The 27,498-nt window shown below is 48.3% G+C and overlaps 2 protein-coding genes across 6 annotated transcripts in view; one reads left to right on the top strand and one right to left on the bottom strand.

Moving 5' to 3' along the window:
* The window catches only part of ZSCAN22 (zinc finger and SCAN domain containing 22), a 49,839-nt gene that overhangs the window by 14,840 nt on the left and 7,501 nt on the right, over positions 1-27,498 (top strand). For 4 of the 5 annotated variants that reach the window (XR_012026931.1, XR_012026732.1, XR_012026659.1 and 1 more), the window contains exon 3: positions 23,873-25,703. The gene's annotated coding sequence lies outside the window, so the exon portion shown is untranslated. Of the gene's footprint in view, positions 1-23,872; positions 25,704-27,263; positions 27,451-27,498 lie in introns of those variants that run through there. The other variant, XR_012027091.1, reaches the window with a different exon arrangement.
* A1BG (alpha-1-B glycoprotein) lies at positions 170-13,529 on the bottom strand. The gene is made up of 9 exons (XM_072808366.1): positions 13,382-13,529; positions 4,559-4,727; positions 4,424-4,459; positions 4,054-4,332; positions 3,105-3,377; positions 2,464-2,757; positions 1,520-1,816; positions 708-1,007; positions 170-342 (listed from the first exon to the last, which is right to left on the bottom strand). The coding sequence occupies exons 1-9, from the start codon at positions 13,418-13,420 to the stop codon at positions 335-337; spliced, it is 1,695 nt and encodes a 564-aa protein (XP_072664467.1). The 5' UTR covers positions 13,421-13,529; the 3' UTR covers positions 170-334.

The raw sequence follows: 27,498 nt of genomic DNA, 5'->3' as shown, positions 1-27,498 counted from the left end.
TTACTTGTTCATGATAGAGAGAGAGAGAGGCAGAGACACAGGCAGAGGGAGAAGCAGGCTCCATGCCGGGAGCCCAACGCAGGACTCGATCCCGGGACCCCAGGACCGCGTCCTGGGCCAAAGGCAGGCGCTAAACCACCGAGCCACCCAGGGATCCCCCAAGGACACCTTTTAAAGATTCTATTCACATTTATTGATTCCCAGGAGGAATTAGGGACAGTCCTCCAGCACTTCCAGGGGGAGTCCAGCCTCTAGCTGCAGCATGAGGGATCATAGCCAGACCAGAGAAAGCACTTGCCAAAGATAGCATCAGCGGCCTTAGTCTGCAGCTTGATCAACTTCCTAGACAAATGTGATAAAAGAGAAATGGTAGGGGAGCAGGGCATCATGTGTGTTCCTCCCTAGTGAAATCAGGGAAGACCTCACTGAGGCCCCTCAGGAAGAAAGTAGCTTGGTCAGCTGCCGGCCAAGACCCCTCCCACACCTCGGCCTCCCTCCAGATGCTCTAACTGACCAAACCACTCTGCTTCAGGGCCTTTGCACCTGTCATTTCCCTACCTGCAATTTCCCTCATAACCCCAGCACACTAGGCACACTAACCAATGTGCTGGGAGAAAATTCAGGGTAAGGGCCCTCGTGATAAAGGGCACAATCTGGGCAAAGGCCAGAGGAGGAACCCAGCTCACAGAACCAGAGGAAAAGTTTACCTGCCACCTGGAGCTCCACTGGGTCACTGAGCTCAGACACGAAGGGAATGGGCAACCATGAGCGATAGCGGCAGCTGTAGTTGCCTGCGTGCTGGGGCCCCACATAGGTCAGTACAAGGTCCGCTGAGGGGTGGGTGGCCCAGACCTGGGTTGAAGGCTCCTTTTTGCCTTCCTGCAACAGCTCAAAAGTGATGTGCGGCACGACTTCCGGCACCTGGCCCTTGCAGCGCAGGATGGCATCACGTCCAGGAATCATAGCCCCACTCCACAGAGCCTGGAGCTGTGGCCTGGGAGGGGGTCCTGGGTGGAGCAGTCAGTGGTCAAGTGAGGTCCTCTCCTCAGACAGCAGCTGCCCCAGTGCCCCTCTGCCTTCCTGCCTCCCACTAAGCCCAGGCCTGCTGGCTGCTCCACCCACCAGGAAGCTACCCTGTGCACACACCTTTCCTCCTTTTCCTGGTCCTGAACAGAAGTGGCTTCTCCTATTATCCTCCCTGTCACCCTCTTCCCCAAGATCTTGCATGTTCCCTAGACCTGGGCCTGCTCTGAGACTTCCTGGGGTCCCCAGCACTTGGCACTTTGGGCCTCAGGACAGGTGTGGAAAGAAAGAAATGGCCATGGGAAATGATGTTCCTGGCCATGGAACAGGAAATAAACCAAATGGGAGGCATCCCCTAGTAGGCTGTGGGCGGCAGCCTAAATCAGCCCAAATTACGTTTGTCTGAAAGGTCTGCTATGCGGACAGGACTGAGGCCTGGAGCACTTCCCTTGGGCACCCTCCTTTGCTCATGGCTGCTCCCACCCCACCAGCTCACCATCAATGCGCAGTTCCAAGCTCGAGCTTGGAGCAGAGCCGGCGAAGGGTGGCGCAGTGTCCTTGTAGACACAGCTGTAGTTGGCTGAGTCTACCACCGAGACATCTCGCAGCTGGAAGCAGGCCTCTGTCCCCTCGGGGCTCAGGACATGGTGCACTCGGCGCTTTCTGGCGACCTCGCTCACCAGGGCGAAGCGCAAGCCGGCCCGGGGTGCCTGACACCGCAGCTGCACCAGCGTGCCGGGCGTGGGGTGTAGAGTCTCGGGCTCCACAGAGAGCTCCGGAGCTGGGAGTGTCTCTGCAGGGAGGACACGGGCTGATCCGGGTGCCAAGGGGGAAGGCTTGGGCCTCATACCCCATTCAGCCTGGTTCCTCCTGCCTGAGAGCCTATGCGGGCCCCCTCTCTCCCTCAACTTAAAACTGCATCACCCTCCAGACCTCACCAGATACCTCACACACTGTCCTATACTATTCCTTATTAGTTCGTTTGTCCATGAAAACAGATGTGGGGAAGGGATTGAGTTTTGTTACCAAGCCCAGGATGTGCTCCCCTGCAGGCCTGGATCCTCTTTTGGGGTCAGGCCTCCTGATCCCCGTCCTTGGCAGGCCCTGCAGCTGCAACCTGGCTGCCTTCAACAAACAGGTCTCCAGTGCCCATCTGGACCCGGGAGATAGAGGGGACCCCAGGCAGGTGACATTGCCTGCACAGCCTGTGGCAGACTTGTGTGTTCATCCAATTATTCTGATTGAAGTTGCTGAGCTAATTGTCTCATTCTCAGGGAAACTGAGGCCAGGTGGATGAGTTGGGAATGGGCCCCCACCAGAGCCCTCCAGTTCCGGGGGACCCCTCTCTGGATCCCTCCTCCTGTTCCCCGCTCCCAGAGCAGAGCACTCTTGCCCTCCCAGCCCCATGTCCACGTTCCAGCCTGGGGCTGCCAGGCTCACCATCACTCAACAGCAGCTCGACAGGCGCACTGTCGGAAGACCAGGTTTGCTGGCCATGCAGCTGATAGCGGCAGGTATAGAGACCGCCAGACCCTAAAGCCACCATGTCCAGGTGAAAGGAGATGCGGTCTGGGTTGCTGGAGCTTCTGCGTACCAGCAGCTCCTCTTCTCCCTGCCGCAGCTGGAAGTCCACGCCGCTCAGGGGCGCCACACAGACGAGAGTGGCGTCAGCACCAGGGCGCAGGAGACCTGCAGACTCTCCCTGGAAACTCAGCTTGGGTGGCAACGGTGCCGCTGCAAGGCAGGGAGGGTCAGTAGAGCTAGAGTCCTGGAAACCCCTGCTGTGGGACTGTTCCTGAGAAAGCTATAGTCACCCAAGCTCCCAGACCTCTGCCCTCCCTGCAGTAGCCCCAGGAACACCCTTCTTTGTGGCCCATCCCCAACACCCCACCCCCACCCCACCTTGCAGGGCCACAGTGTCCATGTTTAGGTCAGGTGTGATCCATCCAACTGTGTGACCACTGTTTCCCCAACCCAGTTCTGGGCAAGGTTATTCAGGGTTGAGGGTGAAGGTAAACATAGCTCTGACTTCCAGGAGCCTCCTATTCCAGGAATCCCTCTGGGATCGTCCACACACTCACCCAGTTCCTCGACTGTCACAGTAGCACTGGGCTCAGAGGGTGCACCTGCTGCGTGGGTCCGGTAGCTGCAGCTATAATTGCCAGGCCGATGAACTGGGAAGGTGGCCTCCATGTCTTCAGGGGCCTCAGCCACCTCCAAAAACTGATCATTGCCTTCCTGCCTCAGCAGGTAGGTCACACCACGAAACCCCCCATGGCACAGCAGTTTCGTCTTCAGACCCGGTGTGATCCAGGACACGGGCTCAGTTGAAAGCAAAGGTGGGGGTAGGGACTCTGCGTGTGGAGCAGGGTTGATGGGTGGTTCTAAATGACTTGACAGACATGCGAGCCCAAACAGACCAGGACCTCCACACTCATGAGGGGCATCTGGGTGGCTCAGTCGGCTGAGTTTCCGACTCTTGATTTCCACTCAGGTCATGATCTGAGGGGGTGGGGGGGCTCCATGCTCAGTGGGGAGTCTGCTTAATGATTTTCTCTTTCCCTCTCCCTCTGCCCCTCCCCCCATGCACAATTTTCTGTTTGTCTGTCTGTCTGTCTCTCTCTCTCTCAAATAAATCTTGAGAGAAAGAAAAAAGAAAATATCAAGGAGATAGGGAGTTGGAAGACATTGATGGAGGAAAGGGAGGCAAGGATAAGAGACGGGAAAAGCAGATATGGTAAGGGAAGTGTGCTGGGCTTTTTCCCAAGTACTTTCTGTAGATTCAGTCATTTATTCCTCACAACCTTCTGGGATCATCATCATCATCCTCATTTTACAGATGAGGAAATGGAATCAGAGATGTAAGATGACTTGCCAAAGGCCACCTAGCTGCTCAGGAATCCCCACCCACCCACCGCCACCCCCATGCCAGAAAAGTAGGACCAGGAGAGTAAGGAATGGAGGGAGGAAGTGAGGAAGTGAGCAGCCCTCTCCCTACTGTCTTGTGGCCCCACTAAAGCCCCTGCTTACCTGCTCCAGTCACCTCCAGGAGGTTGCTTAACTGAGTCCATCCGCTGTTCAAGCCAGAACGGCAGCGGTAGAGGCCCCGGGTGTCACTCGTCACTGCTCCTAGCGGGAACCGGTGCTCCATGGCCGGTAAATCAAGGTGTACAAGTTCCTGGGTTACTCCATCCTTGAACAGCTCAAAATCCGGAGTCCCCAGGCGGGCCTGACATGTCAGCGTCAAGTTGGCCCAGGGCTCCAGCAGCGATTCGGCCTCTGCCCACAAATTCGGCCGGGTCTCAAACACTGCATGGCAGGTGGAGGTCAGTGCTGGGTCCCAGGACAGAGGCTCACCTCTGCAGGTGCCCACCATCCCCAAGACCTGATCCGGACTTACCTAAGGCTGCCTTGGTCGCTGGGCACAGCAAGAAACCTGCGGGGACCGCACCTGTGAGACCCCCATTCCTATCCCTCCCCTTTCCTCCCTCCCCTTTCCTCCCACCCCAAGGGACCTTGGCCCCAGCAACCTCACCCCAGAGCACCAGGAAGGCCCCAAGCGTGGACATGATGGCCAGTCTCCCTCCAGCCGGTGAGTGTCTGTGGTGATAAAGCCCAAGCAAGGGTGGCAAAGGGGCAGCAAGGGGCATTGACCTCTTCCCTATTGTTTGTCCTTCCCAGAAGGCAGGGGTAGGGGGGTGTTCCTGCAGGGGACAAAGGGCAAAATTCCAAGGCCTTGGAGCCTCATCAATAACTATAATCAATAATTATGTATAATTAATAAACTAAGTAATAAATAATGATTATTTTAAAATAATATAATTTAAAAAATTAAAAATAATATAATTAAGTCGCAAACTAACAATATCAACAAATGATATGACTTAAAATATGAGAAATACAATTTATTTTTTTGAGAAATACAATTTAAAAATAAAAATTAAATTAAAACAAAACAAATAATATAATAAATACTAATTGATAAAGGAAATTTTCCTTTAAAAAAATTTTTTTTATTGGAGTTCAATTTGCCAACATATAGCATAACACCCAGTGCTCATCCCACCAAGTGTCCCCCTCATTGCCCATCACCCAGTCACCCCAACCTCTCTGCCCACTTCCCCTTCCACTACCCCTCGTTCATTTAAAGGAAATTTTTAATTTTTAATGTTTGTGGGCCCTGCTCCAGGGCTCCCAGGAAGCTGTATTTCAAAATTTATCAAGATCAAAATGACTCCGCAAAACCTCAAAGCGTGGGCTCTGTGTCTGCCCTGAGCACACATTGTGTGTCTGCTTCGTTAAAACAAACAAGGGCAGCCCCAATGGCCCAGCAGTTTGGTGCCGCCTTCCCTTCCGCCATGGGGTGTGATCCTGAGGACCCGATTGAGTCCCACTCCCTGCATGGAGCCTGCTTCTCCCTCTGCCTGTGTCTCTGCCTCTCTCTGTCTGTCATGAATAAATAAATTTTAAAAATCTTTAAAAAACAAACAACAAAAAAGAGCATTTCAAACATAGAGATGAGAAAAATTTTAAAAACAACCTGGGCCTCATAAGATTAAAGTCATACAGACTTGCAGATACTAAAAACAGAAGATAAAGTCTGTAACTTTCTGAAATGTCCATCATGATGATTTGTAATTCTTTTTTTTTTTAAAGATTTTATTTATTTATTCATGAGAGACACACAGAAAGAGGCAGAGACATAAGCAGGCTCCATGCAGGGTGCCCAATATGGGACTCGATCCCAGGAGTCCAGGATCATGACTTGAGCTGAAGGCAGATGCTTAACTGACTGAGCCACCCAGCTGCCCCTGTTAACTCTTTATGTAAAAAAATATATATATCCTTGCATCAAATGTTTCTTCCCTAGAGCACTCTCTTCTTTGTGCAAACTGTATCCTGGGCACCTGTCCTAACTTGGGCTCGAATAAAACTCTTTTCCTTTCTCTTTAAAAAATTTTAAAGTGTTTGTTCATTTTACATCAATATTTCTTGGCATAGTCAACAGGATATCAGAGCAACTCGCCTGAGAACATCTGGGGATTATCTGGAACTCAGTGCTTGGTACCAGCTTGGGCCCTCTGTGCCCCTCTGGCTCCTCAGCACCTCATGGGTGGATGTATCTGGTGAGATCTCCTGATACCTGAACCTCTTCAACTTGAGTTGGCAGTCCTGACTTTTATTTGAACTGTTAAAGGTTACCAGTGATGCCCTCTAAGGGGGTTGATGGGTTAGTTGATTTAATTTGGCATTATACTAATTGATGTTATTAATATATAAAGCTTGAGTAAATTTTCTGGCTAGAAATATGAATAGCTCAGCTCAAAGAGAAGGGACACCTGCTCCTTTGAGTTAAATGGTACTTTCAGGTGAATGAAGGCCTAGCAGAAGTGTCCGAGGATATTCCTCAGATGTGTAGTAGTCCCATAGGAATTTCCCTTCTCATAAGGTAATTAGTGATTGGCTCATCCAGGAATACACACATAAGGATTGATTTTGCAATGCTCCAAGCCCACTCACTGGTCCTAGACCTCACAAGGGTAAAATTATCTGGGGTAAAATATTCTACATTCAGACTTTTATGTTAATCTATAATAAAGATGCCTTATAGGAAGGGACCTGATTGATGGTCTGAAGAGGTAAAGATGAACAAAAATTTAAGACACCTGACCCCCTTCCCAATAGTCAGAATAATGAGGAAAAGGAAGAAGAAAATAGGCAGACACTAGAAATCCTAAATACAGTCCCCCCACCCCCCGCAAGCACAAGCACCAGAACCAAAGCCCAACCCACTGCCTGCTCCTCTTCCAGAGGGCTAAAGAGCACCCAGAGGAAAAGATAGGAGACAGAGGTTTTTTTTTTAAGACTTTTATTTTTATTTTTTAAAGATTTTATTTATTTATTCAAGAGAGACACAGAGAGAGAGGCAGAGACAAAGGCAGAGAGAGAAGCAGGCTCGCCGAAGGGAGCCCGACGTGGGACTCAACGTGGGGCTCGACGTGGGACTCGACGCGGGACTCGATCCCAGGACCCCAGGACCATGCCCTGGGCTGAAGGCAGGCACCAAACCGCTGAGCCGTCCAGGGATCCCCAAGATTTAATTTTTAGGTAATCTGTACACCCAGTGTGGGGCTTGAACTCACAACCCTGAGATCAAAAGTTGCACTCTACCGACTGGGCCCCAGAAGACAGGTGCCCCAGAAGACAGAGGGGGAAAAAAGGAAGGAAGGGAGGAAGGAAAAGAAAGTTTAAATCTGTCTCCAGCCTTGCCAATGGCACCCCTGATGCCTCTACCTCCACCTCCTCCTGTTCTTGTACTCACACAGCCAACCCTTCTACCACCCTCTGTACTTCTGTACCATCAGCTCCTGCTCTTCCTCCCCTCACTATCAAGGAGCAAAAAGCACCCCAAGCTGTTGGGACATCTCCTTACGAGGTTCAAACTGGAGCACCTCCAAAATCAACATGAAGGGGCCCAGGTGATCCCCTGGATCTAAACAGCCCGCTTTAGATTTCCCCACAGGAGCCCCAAGTAAAATTGTCAAATGGGGAAACAAACTGATTAACCTTTTAGTGGACACAGGTGCAAAATATTTGATATGAAAGCTAATTCAAGGTTATTGGTTTAATTAAGATAAACATGTTAGAGTTATTTCATTAAATATAAAAAACTTTTATTTTACCAAGGTTTTCTAAAGGTCAAATAAGTTCATGTCATCTCTGTTGCAATCTGTAAACAAAAACATTTTTTTTAAAAGAATTCCTTTTTTTAAAAATTTATTTATTATTTATGATAGTCACACACAGAGAGAGAGAGAGAGAGAGAGAGAGAGAGGCAGAGACACAGGCAGAGGGAGAAGCAGGCTCCATGTACCGGGAGCCCGACGTGGGATTCGATCCTGGGTCTCCAGGATCGTGCCCTGGACCAAAGGCAGGCGCTAAACCGCTGCGCCACCCAGGGATCCCCAAAAACATTTTTTTTCAAGATTTTATTTATTTGAGAGAAAGAGCGCAGGTGAGCCAGCATGGGTGTGGGAGAGAGACAGAGGGAGAGGGAGAAGCAGACTCCCTGCTGAGCAGGGAGCCCAATGTGGGGCTTCATTCCAGGATCCCAAGATCCTGAGATCATGACCTGAGCTGAAGGTAGACACTGAGCCACTCAGACACCCCAACAAAAACAGTAACTTAAAATGATGGTTAATTTTGCCTGTGTTGTACAATTTTCATGGGTAATTGTTAAAAGGAAATAGGCTAAATAAATAAAATGTTCATAGATAAACTTTTAAATACCTTCCAAAATATTTAGTAACCCAAAACTTTGAAGTTTTGCTAAGTTAAATGATAAATTGGGTTGAAGATATCATTGGATATCTAAGTCTTTTTTAAAAAAAGATTTTATTTATTTATTCATGAGAGACACAGAGGGAGAGGCAGAGACATAGGCAGAGGGAGAAGCAGGCTCCCTGCAAGGAGCCCAATGGGGTACTCGATCCAGATCCCGGAATCAGGACCTGAGCCGAAGGCAGACACTCAATCACAGAGCCACCTAGGTGTCCCTGAATATCTAAGTCTTTATCGAATAAGATAAAATCTTGAAACATTAATTACCAAACCATAAGATTTGTCTGCTTTTGTCTTGTTACAGAAAAAAACTAAAGATACTTGGGTCTGTTAATAAACGTATGTTACACTTTCTATAAAAATCAAACCATGGGGCACCTGGGTGGCTCAGTAGGTTAAGCGTCCAACTCTTTTTTTTAAGATTTTATTTTATGTATCAAAAAGAGACACACATAGAGATAGAGGCAGAGACACTGGCAGAGGGAGAAGCAGGCTCCATGCAATGAGCCGACTTGATCCCAGGACCCTGGGATCACACCCTGAGCTGAAGGCAGATGCTCAACCGCTGAGCCACCAAGGCGTCCCAGCATCTGACTCTTGATTTCCGCTCAGGTCGAGATCTCAGGATTGTGGGATTGAGCCCCACGTAGGGCTCCGTACTCAGTGGCAGAATCTGCTTCTCCCTCTCCCTCCACCCCTCCCCATACTTGTACACATACTCTCTCTTAAATAAATAAATAAAATATTTTTAAAAATTGAAGACGCCTGGGTGCTCAACGGTTGAGCATCTGCCTTTGGCTCAGGGCATGATCCTGGAGTGTTGGGATCAAGTCCCATATCGGGCTCCTTGCATGGAGCCTGCTTCTCCTGTCTCTGCCTCTCTCTGTGTGTCTCTCATGAATAAATAAATAAAATCTTAAAAAAAAAACTTAATAAAATAAAATAAAAATTTAAAAATTGTACTATATATAATAAAACACATTTCTAAAAATTATGAAATATATTCATAAATTTGTCACTCTAAAGAATTCTGGTATAACAGTTCACAAGTGATTCCTACTTAGTTTTAACTGGAGACTAAGTTTAATAATACTTAAAATTATTATATAATAAAAGTATTATAATAATACTTAAAATTCTGCTAAATGTAATTAAGAGTGATAGAAAATGATAAAGAGAACAACTCTGAATGTAGAAAAGTACATTATATACTTATATGTCTTATATATCTTATAAGACAGATATAAGGAATGAGTATACATTTTTATTGAGGGAAAAGAAAGTAATTTTGTCTTGAAATGAGACTGGCTACTTAGGGAAAATGTAGGACAAAATCTGAATGAAATAATTTTATGCATGATTAGGACTAAGACTAATACTTTTAAAAATTAGTGAGTTTTAAAAGTATACTGGCATAAATTAAAATTCGGCTTTTCTCCCTGTTAAAGAGACAAGGTTTTCTTGGTTTGTTGCCCTACCCATGAGAAGAAATTATAAACAAGGGTAGGTTTTCATTTTCTTATCTGCTCAAAAAACAAGATTTCTATATTTGTTTTTATCAAGTTTTTAATTTATTTTTATTTTTTAAAGATTTTATTTATTTATTCATGAGAGACACAGAGAGAAAGGCAGGGACACAAGCAGAGAGAAAAGCAGGCTCCATGCAAGGAGCCCGATGTGGGACTGGATCCTGGAACCCCAAGATCACGCCCTGGGCCAAAGGCAGGTGCCAAACCACTGAGCCACCCAGGGACCCCAGGTTTTTAATTTCTTTTTTTTTTTTTTTAAGATTTATTTATTTATTCATGAGAGACACAGAGAGAGAGGGGCAGAGACACAGGCAAAGGGAGAAGCAGGCTACCTGCAAGGAGCCCAATGCAGGACTCGATCTGGGGCTCCAGGATCACACCCTGGGCCGAAGGCGCCACTAAACCACTGAGCCACCTGGGCTGCCCGGTTTTTAATTTCTTAAGAAAACTAAACTTTTCAATATTAAAAGAGCTAAGTTTTGCTAGCAACCGTATAACCTTCTCTTATGGCCACCTTAGTTAAATGGTTAAATAGATAATTAAGTTTTAAGTTTTGTAATGATCTGTGATGCTATATAGGATACACACACACAGACTTCCAAGAAATGTAAATCCTAAAAAAAGTCTTTTGACCAATTAGGCTTATTTATTTGGTATGTTGAGTTACATGGAAAGCATTGTCAAACAAATAATAAATCTTCTTAGTTTCTATTATGTGGATAAATGCTAAACTGTTCCAAAATTTATATAAAGCTCCTAAAATTTCAATATCTTCAATACCTTACCAAGTGAGTAAAGAATGTCACTTTACTAAAGTAAAGAATGAGGTTTGGGGACCTCAAGATCTTTTGGGGACCTCAAAAAGAGGAATTCACCCAAATCTACAGGTATTTCAGAAAAGTCCAATGGCAGGTTATTTGACTGGGCTTCTGGCTTTAAATAGCTATTTAAGGCTCAATCAGAAATTCCTTATTTTTTTTTAATTTTATTTATTTTTTAAAAACTTTTAAGATTTATTTATTCATGATAGAGAGAGAGAGAGAGAGGCAGAGACACAGGCAATGGGAGAAGCAGGCTCCATGCAGGGAGCCCAATGTGGGACTTGATCCCGGGTCACGAGGGTCATGCCCTGGGCTGAAGACAGGCGCTAAACCTCCGAGCCACCCGGGCTGCCCAATCAGAAATTCCTTATAAAAAGTTCTAGCAGGGGGACTCCTGGGTGGCTCAGCGGTCAAGCTGATCCCTGAGTCCTGGGATTGAGTTCTACATCAGACTTCCTGCCTGTGTCTCTGCCTCTGTGTGTGTGTATCTCTCTCTGTCTCTCATGAATAAATAAATAAAATCTTAAATAAAAAAATAAAGATAAAAGAAAAGTTCTAGCAGTTAAATGTCTGCCTTCTGTTCAGGTTGTAATCTCGGGGTCCTGGGATGGAGTGCTGCATCAGGCTCCCTGCTCAGTGGGGAGTCTGCTTACCCCTCTGTCCCTCCCCCCACCCCACTCTACCCCTCATTCTTGCTCTCTCTCATGCGTTCTCTCTCAAATAATAAATAAAAATTTTTTTAAAGTATCAGTCCCTTTTTTTTTTTTTTTTAAGATTTCATTCACTTATTCATGAGAGACAGAGAGAGAGGCAGAGACGCAGGCAGAGGGAGAAACAGGCTCCATGCAGGAAGCCTGACATGGGACTGGATCCCTGGTCTCCAGGATCAGACCCGGGCTGAAGGCAGCACTAAACCACTGAGCCACCCAGGCTGCCCATAAATCTTTTTTTAAAAAATGTTTTTGCAAAACAGATTTAGAAAAATCTATATAGTCAATCACTATTCTTGCTGCACTTACATAAATTATTAGGCCAAGTTTCTTAAAACTGAACTTATTTTACAAACAAATTAGTCTTAATTTAGCTATCTCTGACAGGAAGGAGGGTGACTTTAGAGAGAAAGATTATATAACATTTTTCTAGTTGCTAAATTCTAGTTTTGTTTAATTATCTTTGAGTATTTGCTGTTTGCCTCTAAAACTGGGCTGGATATTGAATTCTGGTTTCCTCAGATATCTGATTCTGACTCCAAACCAAAGTTTCTTCTCCAAACCAATCTTCTCTCATTCACTTACCTTAAAATCATTAAGAACTAAAAACTACCTTTTTGTTTTCCTCCAGCCTTGCAAACTAAAGCTAGACAACGTGAGATAAACTCAGAGAAGTTTCCACAATAGCTCATGTACAGACATTCTTCTTTTTTTTTTTTTTTTAATTCTTGAGAGACAGAGGCAGAGAGAGAAGCAGTCTCCATGCAGGGAGCCAAATATGGGAGTCAATCTGGGGACTCCAGGATCACTCCCTGGGTGGAAGGCAGATGTTTAACCGCTGAGCCACCCAGGTGTCCCTATGTACAGACAATCTTATGGCCAGTCGTGTTCTACAGGCCACTCAAAAGGATCACCAGAGACATTTGAACTACGAACAAGAAAAATCCATCAGATTGCTGCTGCCTGCCACCACTCCATCTGAGGTGCTTCAAACCTGACATCTAAAAATCTTCTCACTGGGGACTCACACAGTGATTGATAATCTGCTTCTACCATTAACCGTTTTTCTTTTGTTTCCATACAAATGCCTCTTATTAATTACCTGATTGCTGGCTGAACAAGGCAGAGTCATATGGCTAACACCACTTGCTATACCTATATCAACTCCTCCTGGGAAATATGGATCCAAATAATAAAAATCAAACAGCAAGCCATGTGGCTACAAGAAGCCCTTGACTACCACAGCCCCCTTTCCAAAGTGGCTGGGATTGGTTTACTGGTATATTCTCTTGGATACTCACTGGTATCAGATCAATTTTAGAGGGAATAACAAAATAGGGTTTAACTATTGACACTATTACAGTTTCTTAGAATATACTTGAGGATAAAACTAGTGATGTCATAGTGCCAAACTATGTAAAGGAAATATCCAAGTTCTCAGATAAGGGCTATCTCTGATATCCTTCCATTAGAACAAGGGAGTTAACAGCCTGCACCATGCCAAATGCTTTCATTCTTTTTTTTTTTTTTAAGATTTTTATTTATTTATTCATGAGAGACACAGAGAGAGGCAGAGACATAGGCAGAGGAAGAAGCAGGCTCCATGCAGGGAGCCCAACATGGGACTCCATCCTGGGTCTCTAGGATCATGCCCTGGGCGGAAGGCGGTGCTAAACCGCTGAGCCACCCAGGCTGCCCCAAATGCTTTCATTCTAAAGTCTCTACTCCACCCTAATTCAGCATGGAGCAGTTGCAGAAGATGGACCATCTTTTCATGTTGCATAAAAGTGGAATACAGGATTGACAATTATAACAGGAAAAAACTTACATGCCTGACTCCTTGTTGCTTCTATTTCCCTTGCTGCTGTGACCCATAGGTTAAAAACTTCTGCTGAGCCCTGCTTATAGACATGTTACAACCAAGGTTTGCAAAAACTGCTCTTTATCCAAAACCTACCTTGGCTGAGGAGATAAAAGTAGCTAGAACCGTCATCATCCTGAATCATCAAGATTGAGGAATAATAATAATTCAGGGGAGAACTGGGACTGTGCCCCTTAAGGCTAATGAGACTGAAGCTAGCAGAAAGTTTAAAACTTGTTTTTCAGAGAACTGTTTCCTGGAATCAACTATTGTGTCTTTTCAGATCCCACTGACAAATCCAATAGCTATCTCTGTAGAAGCCTGGACTCAAGGTCACATGACTGTTCCCAGTGCACGAACAAACAAGGCCCTGCATTCTTTACTAGAGACAAAAAGCCTACAACCTCATTCAGGTTATACCAGCTCTTAGAGCATACCTATGACCCACTTCTCTTTGTCCTAAGATAACCCCCTGACATCAGGGATTGAATTTTGCCTTGTTCTGATACTAAGTCTCCACCTCAAAGTAAACATAAGAATATATTGTTTTTGCACAAGATTCACAACAGCCGTGTAACTTTATTATTATTATAGAATGCATTTTGGCTCATTCATCCAGTGTTCTCTGACCCCCCATAACCCTGCTTTGTCCAGTGGACCACAGAGTGTTTGGGGATTAGCCTCAACTTAGTCATTCTCAATCCCTGAAAGATCTGGATTCCCCACCCCCATCCCCTGTGGAAATGGCAGCAGGCCCTCTGAGGAATATCTACTGTCTATTCTTGTGGCAGATCTGATCCTTTCTTAAGAGGGACTAATCTACCTTCAATCCAGGGGCATTACATCTGGCAACAACCTAGGTCTGGAAACTCAGTGATACTGTGAGTCTTTACTGTGACATCTCAGAGTCAGGCTTCTGAACACCAGATTGAGAGTATTTCCTGTCACATTGGTCAAATGGCTTTTTAGCACGTTGCCCACCTGAGGTAGTTTCCTTGCAAGGAGGTCTCCATTCTCTCCAACTACCTCTTATTGCTCCCTAGACCTCCAATTCGAGTGGACATGCTCTAAGTGGACAAGTGTAGAATCTGATGCTTCTATACTCTAAAAGAATTGCAAGGCTTTACTCATGTATTGGCATAGACCTGGAAAATAAACATGGGAAGAGCATCTAAGACTATCTGACCAAGGAGGATGAGATACAACAACACTGGGCTGGGTCAAATTTACTTATATGGGCCAATTTACAAAGACTGGATTTAAGATGTTAGATTGAGTAGCTTGAGGGAGATTTTGTTTGGTAGACCTGGCTCACAGTGGCCTAAATTGGATGAGGTTGAATTGGACTTCCCTGGTAAAACATGCAAGAAGGAATCTGAAGGCTTAGGGGCAGAGGAATGTGGAAGTATTTATCATGTGCAATCTGGTACATGCATGTACACACTCATCCCCTACACACAAACTCAGTAAAGAAGAGGACACCCTTTTTAAAAAGACATTGAGAAATAGGTTAGTTACGAGGGTATCTGCATCCCTGAAAAGTAGCAGTGCCCTCTAGGCCAGTGTGGGAGATGCTGCCATCAAGCCTGATTTCAATGGAGATTAAAACAAACAAACAAACAAACAAACAAAAAACAGAGCTCCAATGGCAGAGACTACCAGTTAGCCACTGTTGGCAGCAGCAATGAAGCAGTAATTAGGATGTTGTAGCCCTCAGAGGGGCTGCTTCTGTGGGAAGAGGTTTAGGATGACTTCAGGGGCTCAGAGAGTCTCACCTTAACAGATATTGTTCTTGCAAGTGCTTCTTCTCTACCAATAGGCAAGGACCACCACAAGCACCTCATTTTCACGGGGCAGGGACAATACCACACTTTCATGGCTTGCCTCAGGACTGTCAACTCAACTTTCTTTTTCTTGATCAAGATCCTGATGATCCTGACTTCCCACAAAACATCACACCCATGCATTATTGCTACTATATGAATGACAATAGCTGACTGGACCTAATGAGCATGAAGTAGCAGGTCCATTAGATCATTAAGTGGGATGGGACACCTGGGTGCTCAACAGTTGAGCGTCTGCCTTTGGCTCAGGGCTTGATCCCAAAGTCCCAGGATCAAGTTCCACATTGGGCTTTCTACATGAAGCCTGCTACTCCCTCTGCCTATGTCTCTGCCTCTCTTTCTGTATGTCTCTCATACATATAAATAAATAAAACCTTAAAAAAAAAAGACCATTAAGTCAGTTAAATGCACACCAGGGACTCACCTCCTCTGTCAAGTGCCTAGGGATCTGGAACATGTTAAGACAGGCCCTTCTAAGAACAAAAATCCATTGCTGCAACATGTACTGTTACCACTAAAAAAGAGGAATAATGGAGGCCTCTGAACCTCAGACATGACACATATACCTCAGTGTGCTGCTCCAGTGTGTTTACACCTGCAGTTTTTTTTTTTAAGATTTTATTAATTTATTCATGAGAGAAACAGAGAGAGAGGCAGAGACATAGGCAGAGGGAGAAGCAGCCTCCATGCAAGGAGCCCGACATGGGACTCGATTGCGGGACTCCAGGATCACGCCCTGGGCCAAAGGCAGGCACCAAACCACTGAGCACCCAGGGATCCCCCTACACCTGCAGTTTTGTGTGGGGGCCATGCTGCAAGTCCTGGATACAAAGCAGGCTGCTCTGGTATTTAGCCCCTATTACCAGAAGATCCAATGGTGCTCCTGGATAGTTTAAATGTGTCATGCAAATAAAGATGCTATGTTGAGCCTTTGGCAAGCCCAAACAGAATTCATTGCTGCTTTCAAAGCAGTCTCTCCTGTACACCTTCAAAGTTCCAGCAATAGCTATGGTACAGCCTTCTCAGAGGCCCAAGCCCCTTCCCGCAGCCCCTTGTAAGTTCACCCCTTCTCTTTTGCATCTCCAGACCTAGAGGTAGTAGCTGTTCTAGGGTTATGCATCTCTGGGTTTTCAGTATCCCCTTGCATCCTTTTAGCTTTACAAAGCTAAATAATCAATTCCCTCAAAATCCCTAGGGAGATTGCTTATCTGCCTGCCCCCTACCTGAGACAGCCCCCTTCTGGCCCACATCCCACCCACCATGTGAGCCGCCAGATGCTCCTCTCCACCCAGTTGCAGTGAGATACTAGTAGGCAGATCTGAGCTCTCTATGTTGACCTCTTCTCCCCTCCCCTGGGGCCAGCCTCCCAACTCAGCAGTCAGGGTGCCAGTGGAGGAGTCCCTGCAAAGCACTAGATGTATGGTACAGTCATGCTCCGTAACGCTTATAATCAGACTTTGCTACTCTGGCACACAGCCACAGAGGGTTCTCACCAGCTGGGAATCCTCGGGCTAATTGAGTCCTTCTGGGGCTCCACTCTGGAGACAAGATGAGAAGGAACTTTCCAAACTAGAAAGGTTTCACAAGTCAGGGCTGCTTCTCTCACATGCTTATGCTGGAGGCTGCTGATCCCAGACCCAGGAGCAGGAGGAAGCACAGCACATCCAGTGGCACCCAAAAGCAGAAAGATGCTCCCTAAAAAGGTGGTGGAGCAGAGAAGACAGACAAACACACAGATTCCAGGGGAGACCTCAGAGCACACAGTGGCGCAGACCGGGGCAATTCTGGAATGGGAAGCAAGAATGGGTGGTGGTGGCCAGGCCAGAGAAGCGGCCTTGTGCACAGTGGGCGTGCTGGGGGCAGTCCCCAGCACATTCCGGAGAGGAGAAACAGACCGCGCCACCGTCCAGAGAGGATCTAGTGGCGGTGCTAGACAGAGCTGGTGCTCACCCCTCAGCGAGCACAGCGCAGTGGAATTAGGCCAGGGCTAGGGGAGCAGATGCATAGAAAGTTGCCCAGGACCAGGGAAGGGGCTTCTGAACTGGAGCGCTGCTGAAAAGAACAGGCCTCCACCAGAAGAGGTACAAGCACCAGGTGTGGGAGCTGGGGCCGGGGCCGGGGTAGGCGTGGCTGGAATAGGAAACTCCCCCCGGCGTTTGGTGGATAGTCTGCCCCGTCCACCCCCGCGCTCTGTGGATGGTCCGCTCCGACCCCTCCCACCTCAACCATTCTCCCAGGGAGACCCGAAACTGCTCTGGCCCAGCATCCTGCACTTTCCAGGCCGGCTCCTCCTCTAATGTCCCTTCTCGGAGGCCGCCCCGTTGGCTGCCGTGTGTTCTTAGCCCCCCACCGTCCTGCCGCTCACCCGGCTGGCCTTCCCTCGCTCTGAAGCCATCCACAATCCCCTCCGTGGTGCCAGGAAATGGGTCCGAAACCTGCTCTCTCGCTGAAGGCAGGACTTGGGGACTGTGACAACCCCAGATGTGTGGGTGTGATGCTGGGTCCATAACAAGCCACAGATGCTTCAAGCTGCTTAGGTTTATCTTTTTATAATGGACTCCCGGCTACAGCTGTGGAGAGAACAGGAGGGAGAGGAGGATGGTGGGACCACCCCTACTCCTCTCTTTGCCCTGCGCCTCCAGCTGCTCACCAGGGTCCCCTAGCAAGGCCTCTGACCTTCTGGCTCTTGTAGGGTTTTTTGTTGTTGTTGTTTTTAAAAATTATTTATTCATGAGAGACACACACATACAGAGGCAGAGACATAGAGGGAGAAGCAGGCTCCCCGCAGGAGCCCAGCGTGGGACTGGATTCTGAATTCTGGGATCACAACCCCAGCAGAAGGCAGCCGCCCAACCACTGAGCCACCCAGCCATCCCTGGCCCTTGGCTTAAAACAAAAAAATCCTGTGCAACCTCCGATCCAGCTGAGGTGGAAGGGATGCAGGGCAGCGCATTCATCCAGCCCTCTTTCTTGGGGAGCCAACTGGGCTCTGGATCTCAGTCTCACAGGCTTCTGAGACCAGACCGCCACATCTGGGGTGCCTGGGTGGCCCAGTAGGTTAAGCCTCTCCCTTTGGCTCCGGTCATGACCTCCGGGTCTTGGGATGGAGCTCCACTGCTGCCTCCCTGCTTAGCAGGCAGTCTGTTTCTCTCTCTCTCCTTCTGCCCCTCCACCCGTTCATGCTCTGTCTGTCTCTCTCTAATAAATAAATAAAATCTAAAAAGATAGAAGAAGAAGAAGAAGAAGAAGAAGAAGAAGAGAAGAAGAAGAAGAAGAAGGAGGAGGAGGAGGAGGAAATAAGACCACCATGGCTGTGGCAACCTCCATCCTCTGCACCAACCCCCAGCACCAAAATTCACCACTTTACCCCGTAAACCACTTGAGGTCACACGTCTGCAGTCAGGCCTTAGGGGTCACCAGTGAGACCCTCATTGTTCTAGGGACTGTTGTAACTGCTTGATCCCCTGCCACAGCACTCCAGCACCTAGCGGTTTTACACAGTGCTTCTCATCTTGATCCACCACTGGCCAGGTCCTGTGCCGCACCACCAAGGTGGCTCAGCCCCCCAATCTCCCAGGGCGTCCCAGAGTTAAGGTGCGGCACCATCCGCAAGCTGATTCTGGTGCTCGTTGAGGTTGGAGGGATGGCTGAAGGGCTTGCTGCACACCGGGCACACATAGGAACCCTCGCCCGTGTGCGTGCGCCGGTGGCTCAAGAGCTCAGAGTTGCCCACAAAAGCTTTGCCGCAGTCGGTGCAGACAAACGGCTTCTCCCCAGAGTGCACACCCTGGGGCCGGTGCAGCTCAGAGCTGCCGCAGAAGGCCTTGCTGTAGTCGGGGCAGGCGTAGGGCTGCTCGCCGGTGTGCGTGCGCCAGTGGTGTGCCAGGCTCGAGCTGCCCACGATGAAGGGCCTCTTGCTGGTGTGTGCGCTGGTACTACAAGAGCTGCGAGCTCTCGTGGAAGCTCTTGCCACCCTCAGTGGAGGTGAAGGGCCTCTTGCCACCGTGTATGTGCCCGTGCCACTGCAGGCCCGCCGAGGGCAGGAAGGCTTTGCCACGTTCGGGGCATGCATGCAGCTGTGTGCCTGCATGGATCTTAAGGTGCTCCGCCAGGTTAGAGCTCTGGCTGAAGGCCTTGCCGCAGTCAGGGCAGGTGTACACGGGTGCTCCAGGAAGTTGGAGTTCCAGTTGAAGGCTTTGCTGCATTCTGGACACTTGCAGGGCTTCTCACCCATTTGCCAATGCTGCACCAGTATTGTGGTGCAGACCTTGCCGCACTCACTGCACCAGCAGGCTGGCTCTCTGGGGGAGCGGTAAGGAACTTAGCACTTCCAGGTCTTCTCAGATGCTTCTGGGCCCAGCTCAGTCTCTTCCACAGTCTGTAGGCTCCAGCTCCCCTCTGGGGGCCTCCAGGTCCTCTGCCTCCGTCAGGCCCTCTGTGGGGTCTTTCCAGGCTTCCAGGTCTCCAGATGCAGCCTGTAGTGTCAGTCTTCAGCACAATCCAGGGAACATAGCCTTTCCCTGGAGCCACCTGCAGGGCCCACTGTCCTGGGGACTCGACCTTGCCTTTGTCATCTGAAACAAGAGAGAGAGAAAGCAAATCCTGAGAGCTCAAAGAACTCTGGGAAATGGAGCAGAGGGGACCGGTGGGTCTCATGAATGATGTGATTGTGACAGATCTAGAGCAGGGGTAAAGCTTGGAGCTGGCTGTATCTGGGCATGGCCATCACCCCCACCTTTCCTGAGCTGGTGCCCCGGCCCCTCTTCAGCCTGGAACAGGGAAACAGGGCAGGTTGGCCTGCAGACTCTCCAACTTTCCCCATAGAGACTGCCTCCAAGGCCAACTCTGAGTCAAACCTCAGCCCTGCTGCATGTGGGCAACTGAGACTATGATGGGAGCATTATGGGAACCAGTGTGCTTGCCTGGATGGTCACTTCCCACACATCCACACACTGACTAGGCAGCAGGGTGCTGGGAGGTATGGTATGTGGGTGCCAAGATTGTGGAAATATTCAAAAGCCACCTGCCTCACCTCCACTAGCCTCCCATAGGGCCTTGGTCTCCAATTCTGCACAAGGCAGCTCCAAGACCTGGCTCTCATCCCCTTGCTCCACCTTGGGGGTCACAACGCAACAGAGAAGTGAGGACACCTGTTTGTGAGGATGAAAATGGACCTGGCCACTTGTAAAAACACTAGAAATGAGGAGCATCTGGGTGGCTCTGTCAGTGAAGTGTCTGACTCTTAATATTGGCTCAGTCATGATCAGAATCATGAGATTAAGCCCTGACTCAGGCTTCGTGCTCAGCATGGGGTCTGTTTGAGATTCTCTGTCTCCCTCTGCCACTCCCCATGCTCACAGGCATTCTCTCTTGATCAAAAAAAATAAAATCTTAAAACAAGAAAAGAAAAAAGAAACATCAGAAATGAACTACTTCCACTCCAGGGAAGGAGGAATCCCAGTGGCTGCCAGGCAGTGTTAGGCCACATCAGGCCTCTGCCTCAGTCCAACCAGGCTGTCCAGCTGCCTAAACCAAGAAACAGGGGTGGTGGTGCAGCCAGATCCCTGGGGGAGAGAGGCTGAGGGCAGGGGGGGCAGGGAGGCAGGGGGACTGTATTGGCCCTGAGGCCACACCTGCATCTTCAGCAGTGTCTCCACAGCAAGCAAAGCCCATCTGCAGCTCCCCTGATCACCTTGTTGTCCTCTGTGGAGCCTGTAGCCAGCTGGTGCTCTCATGCCGCATACATGAATTGTCAAAGATCTCAGGGCCTCCAATCCACCCGCTCCAGAGTGAGGCAAACCCCAGGAGCACCCATCATTCAGGCCACCAGCAGGGTGGCCCTGGGTCAGCTGCCAGGACAAGGTAGGAGCAAGTGCATGGATAGGTGCTGCACCTGGAACTAGGCCATGGGGAACCTGGTGCTCCTCTCCCTCTATCCTGGGGACCAGCACCTCTTGGGGACTGGGAGCTGGGACCAAGGGACAGGGATGCAGGCAGGACAGGCTGATGCTGACAGATCCAGAGAAAATAAGGGGCATGCAGCAGCACATCCATCCTTCTTGGTGACCCCCACCTCCCCACGTTCTGAGGACAGTGCTGAGAACAAACATCTCAAGTGTGAACTTGAGGGCATCTGTCTAACTCCGGGGTCTGGGCCAAGACCAAGTTCCCACCACCCTTCTCCCACAGCACTTCCATGTCACCAGTTCCAGCTGGGAACTGTAAGCCAGGTTCAGGAGGAAGCCGACGCAGCCCAACCCAGCCAGCCCTCACCTGGAGTTCTAGACTGGCCAGCTACTGCTGCAGCCTCTCAACCAGAGCAGCAGCCTCCTCCAGGCTGCATGGCTGCTGCCTCCAAACACAGGCCTGAATCTCAGGTGGCAGAAACCGCTCCCAGAAACTGCTCCAGTATGAGGGGCTCAGCATCTGCTCCTTGGAGCATGCCTCTGGCTGCAGCCATTGACAGCACGGCTCTTGGAGCTGGGCCAGGGCCTCATAGGGCCTCTCTTCCTCCTTGTAGCAGAACTCCCAGCAGCACTGGCCAGGGGTCTCAGAGCTGGGCTCACCCACCATTAGGGCTGGTGTGCTCTGAAGGACCCCAGGGGCCAGAGCTGGCAGCCGTCATACCCCCTCCCAGGCAGGACAGCCACATGTTCCAGGGCACTTCCTCTGGACCTGGAGACACAAAGGTGAGCCTCTGAGCACAGCCAGGCCATGAAGCCTCCTCCTGAGAACTCTGAGAATAAATGGGATCTGCAGGTCTGGGTGCTTGTGTCTATTAGTGAATCAGGAAGTAAGTGTCCCCACCTTTGTGTCCATGTGTTTAAGAGATGTACGGAGGGGCCCAGTATGTGGTCTTCTGTACCATCTCCTCCTCTCTCCCTACTTTTCTCAGGGGCCTCTGCCCTGGCTTCTTCAACTACTTGGCTCCATTCATCCTCCACAGAGAATGCCAAAGTCTGCAAACTGGATAGCCAGATTTGGCCAGCACACAGATCTTGCTTGACTGACCCTTTCCAACATGCTTTTTAAAAAATTTAAATGAATTACCAATGTTAAAAAGTAATCAGATGTTGGTAGGAATGTAAAATGGTGTGGCCTATGTGGAAAACACTCTGGTGGTTCCTTAAATGGCTAAACACTAAACACAGAGTTACCATGGGATGCAGCAATTCCACTCTTAGGTATCTACCCAAAAGAAATGAAAACATGTCCAGGCAGCTTTTTTGCACACAAATGAAAACAAAGAACTATATGACCTACCTTAAGGTATCCTTTTTTTAAAATTTTTATTTATTTATGATAGTCACAGAGAGAGAAAGAGAGAGAGGCAGAGACATAGGCAGAGGGAGAAGCAGGTTCCATGCACCGGGAGCCCGACATGGGATTCAATCCCGGGTCTCCAGGATCGCGCCCTGGGCCAAAGGCAGGCGCCAAACCGCTGCGCCACCCAGGGATCCCCCTTAAGGTATCCTTTTGCCATTTTTTCCCTCCTTAATTTTGTGTGTATTTTCAAATTAAAAAAAAAAAATAGAGATCTGGGGACACCTGGTGGCTCAGCGGTTGGGTCCGCCTTGGTCTCGGGGCATGATTCCAGGGTACAAGGATCGAGTCCCACATCGGGCTTCCTGCATGGAGCCTGCTTCTCTTCTGCTTGTGTCTCTGCTTCTCTCTCTGTCTCTCATGAATAAATTGATAAAATCTTAAAAAAAAAATAGAGATCTGTTGCAGTGCTGGGGATGAGGGAACTCTTGCTAAGGGGAATTTGAGCTTTCTCCCATTTCTTTTTCTCTCTTCCTCTTTCTTTCTCCTGGTCAAGATTATAAATATACCAAGAAGTTGAGAAGGGTGTCCTTCACACACACACACACAAAAGTATCCATGTAAAAGTTTGCACATGTCATATATATATATATATATATATATATATATATATATATTAATACAATTACTATAATAGCCGAAAAGTGTTAATAGGTCAATGTCCATCAACTGATGAATGGATAAACAAAATGTGGTGGATACTTATAATCAAATATTATTCTGCCATAAAAAGGAATGAAACACAGATACATCCTATATGATACAAAAACCTTAAAAAAAAAAAACCTTGAAAACATCATGATAAATGAAAGAATCAAGACACAAAAGACTTTAAATTCTATGATTTTATTTATCTGAAATGTCCAGGATAGGCAAATCTGTAAGAAACAGAAAGTAGATTAGTGCCTGCCAGGAGCTGGGGAGGAAGAAATGGGAGTTTGATAAATGGATATGGAGTTTCTTTCAGGGTGATGAAAATGTCCTGGAATTAGATTGTAGAGATGGTTGCACAAAAATGTAAATATATACCAACAACAATACAACTGTACATATTAGAAAGGTTAATTAAAAAGTCATCAACCAATTTCAAAAGGTTACTTATCATATGATTACATGTATATAACATTTTTTAAATGAAAAAGTTGTAGAAATAGAAAACAGAAAACCAAGGGTTAAGGAGAGGGGTGAAAGGGCAACAGGAGGAATCACAGGTGGTGGAAATATTCAGTATCTTGACTCCCATTTGAATAGCTTGGTTATCATACTTAGTTCTGCAAAATGCTACCACTGGACAAAACTGGGTAAAGGGTACACAGGATCTATTTGTATTATTTCTTTCAGATATGAATTTATAGTTATCTAAAAAAAAATCTTTTTAAGCCATTAGGATTCAATGAAAATCCTTGTTTGTTTCTTGAAGGACCAGAGGACCTGGCTTCAGAAGTCCCATGTTTCTGAGGATGGAGCCTGACTGGGATATCCCTCCAGCTAAGACCTATGCTTCAGAGCTGCCCAGCCCTGTCTCCTCTAATTGAGTCTCCCTGCCTGGAAGTCTGCCCATCTTGGGATGGTATCCAAATCCCCGAAGGTCCTTCCAGATTGCCTTCACTGAACCAGCCTCCCCACTGTCCTCACACTCACCTTGTGTGCCCCTTTTCTGCCTGAAAGCCTTGTCCACCACCTTTTCCCCAAAAATCCTTACTCACCATGGTCTGTGGCCACCTCCCAGTCAGTCCCCATCTCCCACACCAACAATTGGCTCTCATCCGACGGATCACAAGTGACTGTTTGTGTCTCCACCCAGCCTCAGGCCTGGGCTCTCACCTATTGGGGGCTGGATGAAAAAGCACACGGTGAAAGGAAGGAACACTGCGCAGGAAATGCCCAACGTGGGGGGTTTGGTCTCAGGAAGCGTTGGGCTTGGAGCACACCAGGAGGCCACTGAGAGTGGAGGCTGGATGCTCCTGCGGATAAGGCACGTGCAGAGGCCCAGAAGCAGCGCGGGGAGGAGGTCTGAGTGTATGAATGAATGCGTAGAAGAAGGAATGATGGCGCACGGCCTAGGGAACTAAGGGGCGAGACTGGAGAGCAGGAGGAATTAATGATGAGTGAATAGATGGACAAGCGAATCGGAGTTGGATGACCCGGCAGCTTAGTACAACAGAGGAACCAGAAAGCAAGGGGACGAGTAAACACGTGAATGAATGAAAGAGCAGGGGGAAGAGATGCTACGGAAGTAAATGAGGACGCCCACGGAAGAGCGAGAGGCGAAGAACGGCCTCTAGGGGTGACAGCGCAGGCTCACGGGCTCCCCCGTGACAGCGCTTCTGCCCCAACCCTAGGCGGCAGAGCCACTTCCGGGGCCCTCTGGGCGGTGCGAAGGCCTCACTCTCGGTGGTCCCAGAGCGCGCCCGCCTTGGTCTGCGCGGCCCGGCAGGGGGAGCCGCGGGTGCGGGTCCGAACCCTGCCGGACCGCGGCCGCTCGCCTCACGCACTGTCCTTGGCCTGCCCCGGCATCCACGTGGCGCGGCCCAGCTAGGACGGCGCCCTGGTCAGCACCCGGGCTCAGGCCGCGGGGTACCGGGCGGGGTGGGGGTGAGCGCAGAGTGCCCACCGAGGCGCCCTGGCGGTACTTCCCACTGCGCCTGCGCAGCTGCGGAGTTCGTCCCCAGTCACCAGCCCGCGTCCTTCGGTTTCTATGGGGACCGGCCAGCTGCACCCGTTGCCGTGGATACGCACCGCCCTTTCCGTTAGCCCCTCCCTGGCCTCATTTACACTTCCTGAGGGACACACAGACCTCCATGCTAAGGTCGCCGGATCTCAGACACGGGAAGCAAATCTGGAGAAAGAAGTGTTCTGCAGCCAGAGGGTTGCACATTTTTCACCTCTGTCTATTCTCTGGCCATCAAGTCCTCTTTACAACCCCATGGACCTTGTCCAGCAGGGGCCTGGCGGGGAGGGGTGCGCATCTCATCTACCTAGGCACTGGCCCCGCGGCCCTTCCCTGGGGAACAGCACGTCCATGCTGGAATCACTCTTTGCTATATAAAAGTTTCTCAATCCAGGTGGTTTGGACAAGTGTGAATGCGTGACTCGGGCACACAGCATTCCATGCCCCTTGGCCCTCATGATTGACTCGGGATGAATATAGGAGCAACTTTCTATGGATATCACTGGAGCAAGAAGTTCTTTCTGAACTACTAGGGCTTCTAGTTTCTATGGAACTTGAAACCGTGAATAGCTGTCAGCTGGTAAGTGTCTGACTCTTCATTTCAGCTCAGGTCATGATCTCAGCATTAGGGAATTGAGCCCCGTGCTGGGCTCTGCTCAGCAAGGAGTTGGTCTGTGTTTCTTGCCCTCCCTCTGCTCCTCCCTCCTATGCTTGCTTTCTCTCTCTCTAAAATAAATAAACCTTAAAAAAAAAATGTATCCTTTAACAGCAGGTAATCATACATGCAGTAACAAAGAATCTCAGGAACACAATACAGATGTCTTTTTTGCTCATGTCACAGTGTGAAGTGATCAAGTGACCCTCCCAGAAGGCTGTCCTTGATTCATGGATCCAGACTCTTTCTATCTTGGTCTTTTCTATTCCTTATGTCTTCATCAGAATTTCCTGCTGAATCTTGTAGAACCAGCTGGCTGATGAAACAAGTGAAGGTGATATAGGCCATTTTATGTTACCCATCACTTCTGCCCACATTCCAATAGCCAGAACTCAATCACATGACTCCATGTAACTGCAGGAAACCTGAGAAATATGTTTGTGGGTGCAGGAGAAGGGGATTACAGGGCATTTTAGTCCATCTCTGCCATAGGACCCATAATATCCCCTATATATTGAGTTCATATTGGCAGCACTCAAGAGTACAGTATAGTCCATTGTACTTGCATTGAATGTCCCCAGGGCCTCCTCATACCCCTTACATACTCAAGAGTTTTCCCCAGCATGAAGTCCCTGGTTTTGACTGGGCTTAGAGGCTCTTATACTCCTAACCTTTCAAGTAGCCATTCAACTCCTTGCCCATATAGACTTTCTGGTGCATGACAAAGTTGAACCACCACCAAAGCTTTTCCACATGCTTCTTAGATAGTGTAGTAACCAACCTTCAAGAGGGCTGCCAATGATCCCTCTTGGTATTCACACCCTTGTTGGTGTAGTTTTCTCCTACATTGAATCGGTAATGGTCTGTGTCACCAATAGAATATGGCATAAGTGAGTGTGTGACTTGGACTCTTGAATTGCTATGGGGGGGATTCAATTACCATGTCATGAGAACACTCAAGAAATTCTATGGAGAGACCCTTTAGACAGAAGCCACTTGACAACTATATGAACAAGCCATCTTGTCAGTGGACCCTCCAACCCCAGTCACACTTCAGATGACTTCAGCCTTGTGAGATCCTGTTATGTGACTCATTCTGGCCAATGTGTGGTGAGAGGAAGTAGCTTGCAGCTCTGTTGGGCTGTGCATTCACTTGAGAGGTGTGAGACACTCAGAAGTCCCTTCCTATATTTCATATTAGTGGCCAGCCATGTTGAAGATGATGGCTATTCTGTAGTCAGAGCCCCTGACGAGTGAATAGGAATGAAATGAGCAGCACCCTTGCCAACCCGTGACATACAGTTTGAACAGGGTTAATGTTTGCAGTCAATAAGGCAGTAAGCTTGTTACTGCAGTGGAACTGAGCCCACCTGGTCACATTCTCAGGTTTTCTCCAGGAAGAATTCTCTTGTGTTGAGTTTTGATGGAATGTTTTATTACACTTACCATATCACTTGGGTTTCTCTTTGGGTTGAATGTTTTTAGGTCTGTCAAGGCGTGCTGATGGTTGGAGGTCATCCATGGCATATTGACCAATGGTAGAATTTATCTCCTTCAACAATCCCCTTACATCTACCAAGGATTGATTTATCAATAATAGAACTTCTCTCCAGAATGAATGTTCTGGTTGTGTGTAAAAGATTGAGCTGTCCTTGGGGATACCATTTTAGTTGGGTTTCCCTCCAGAGTAAATTCTGTGTGGACAGTAAAAAATAAATTA

Source organism: Canis lupus, chromosome 1 (assembly GCF_048164855.1).
Source record: "Canis lupus baileyi chromosome 1, mCanLup2.hap1, whole genome shotgun sequence".
Lineage (NCBI taxonomy): Eukaryota > Metazoa > Chordata > Mammalia > Carnivora > Canidae > Canis > Canis lupus.
This window is presented reverse-complemented; position numbering and strand designations above follow the sequence as displayed.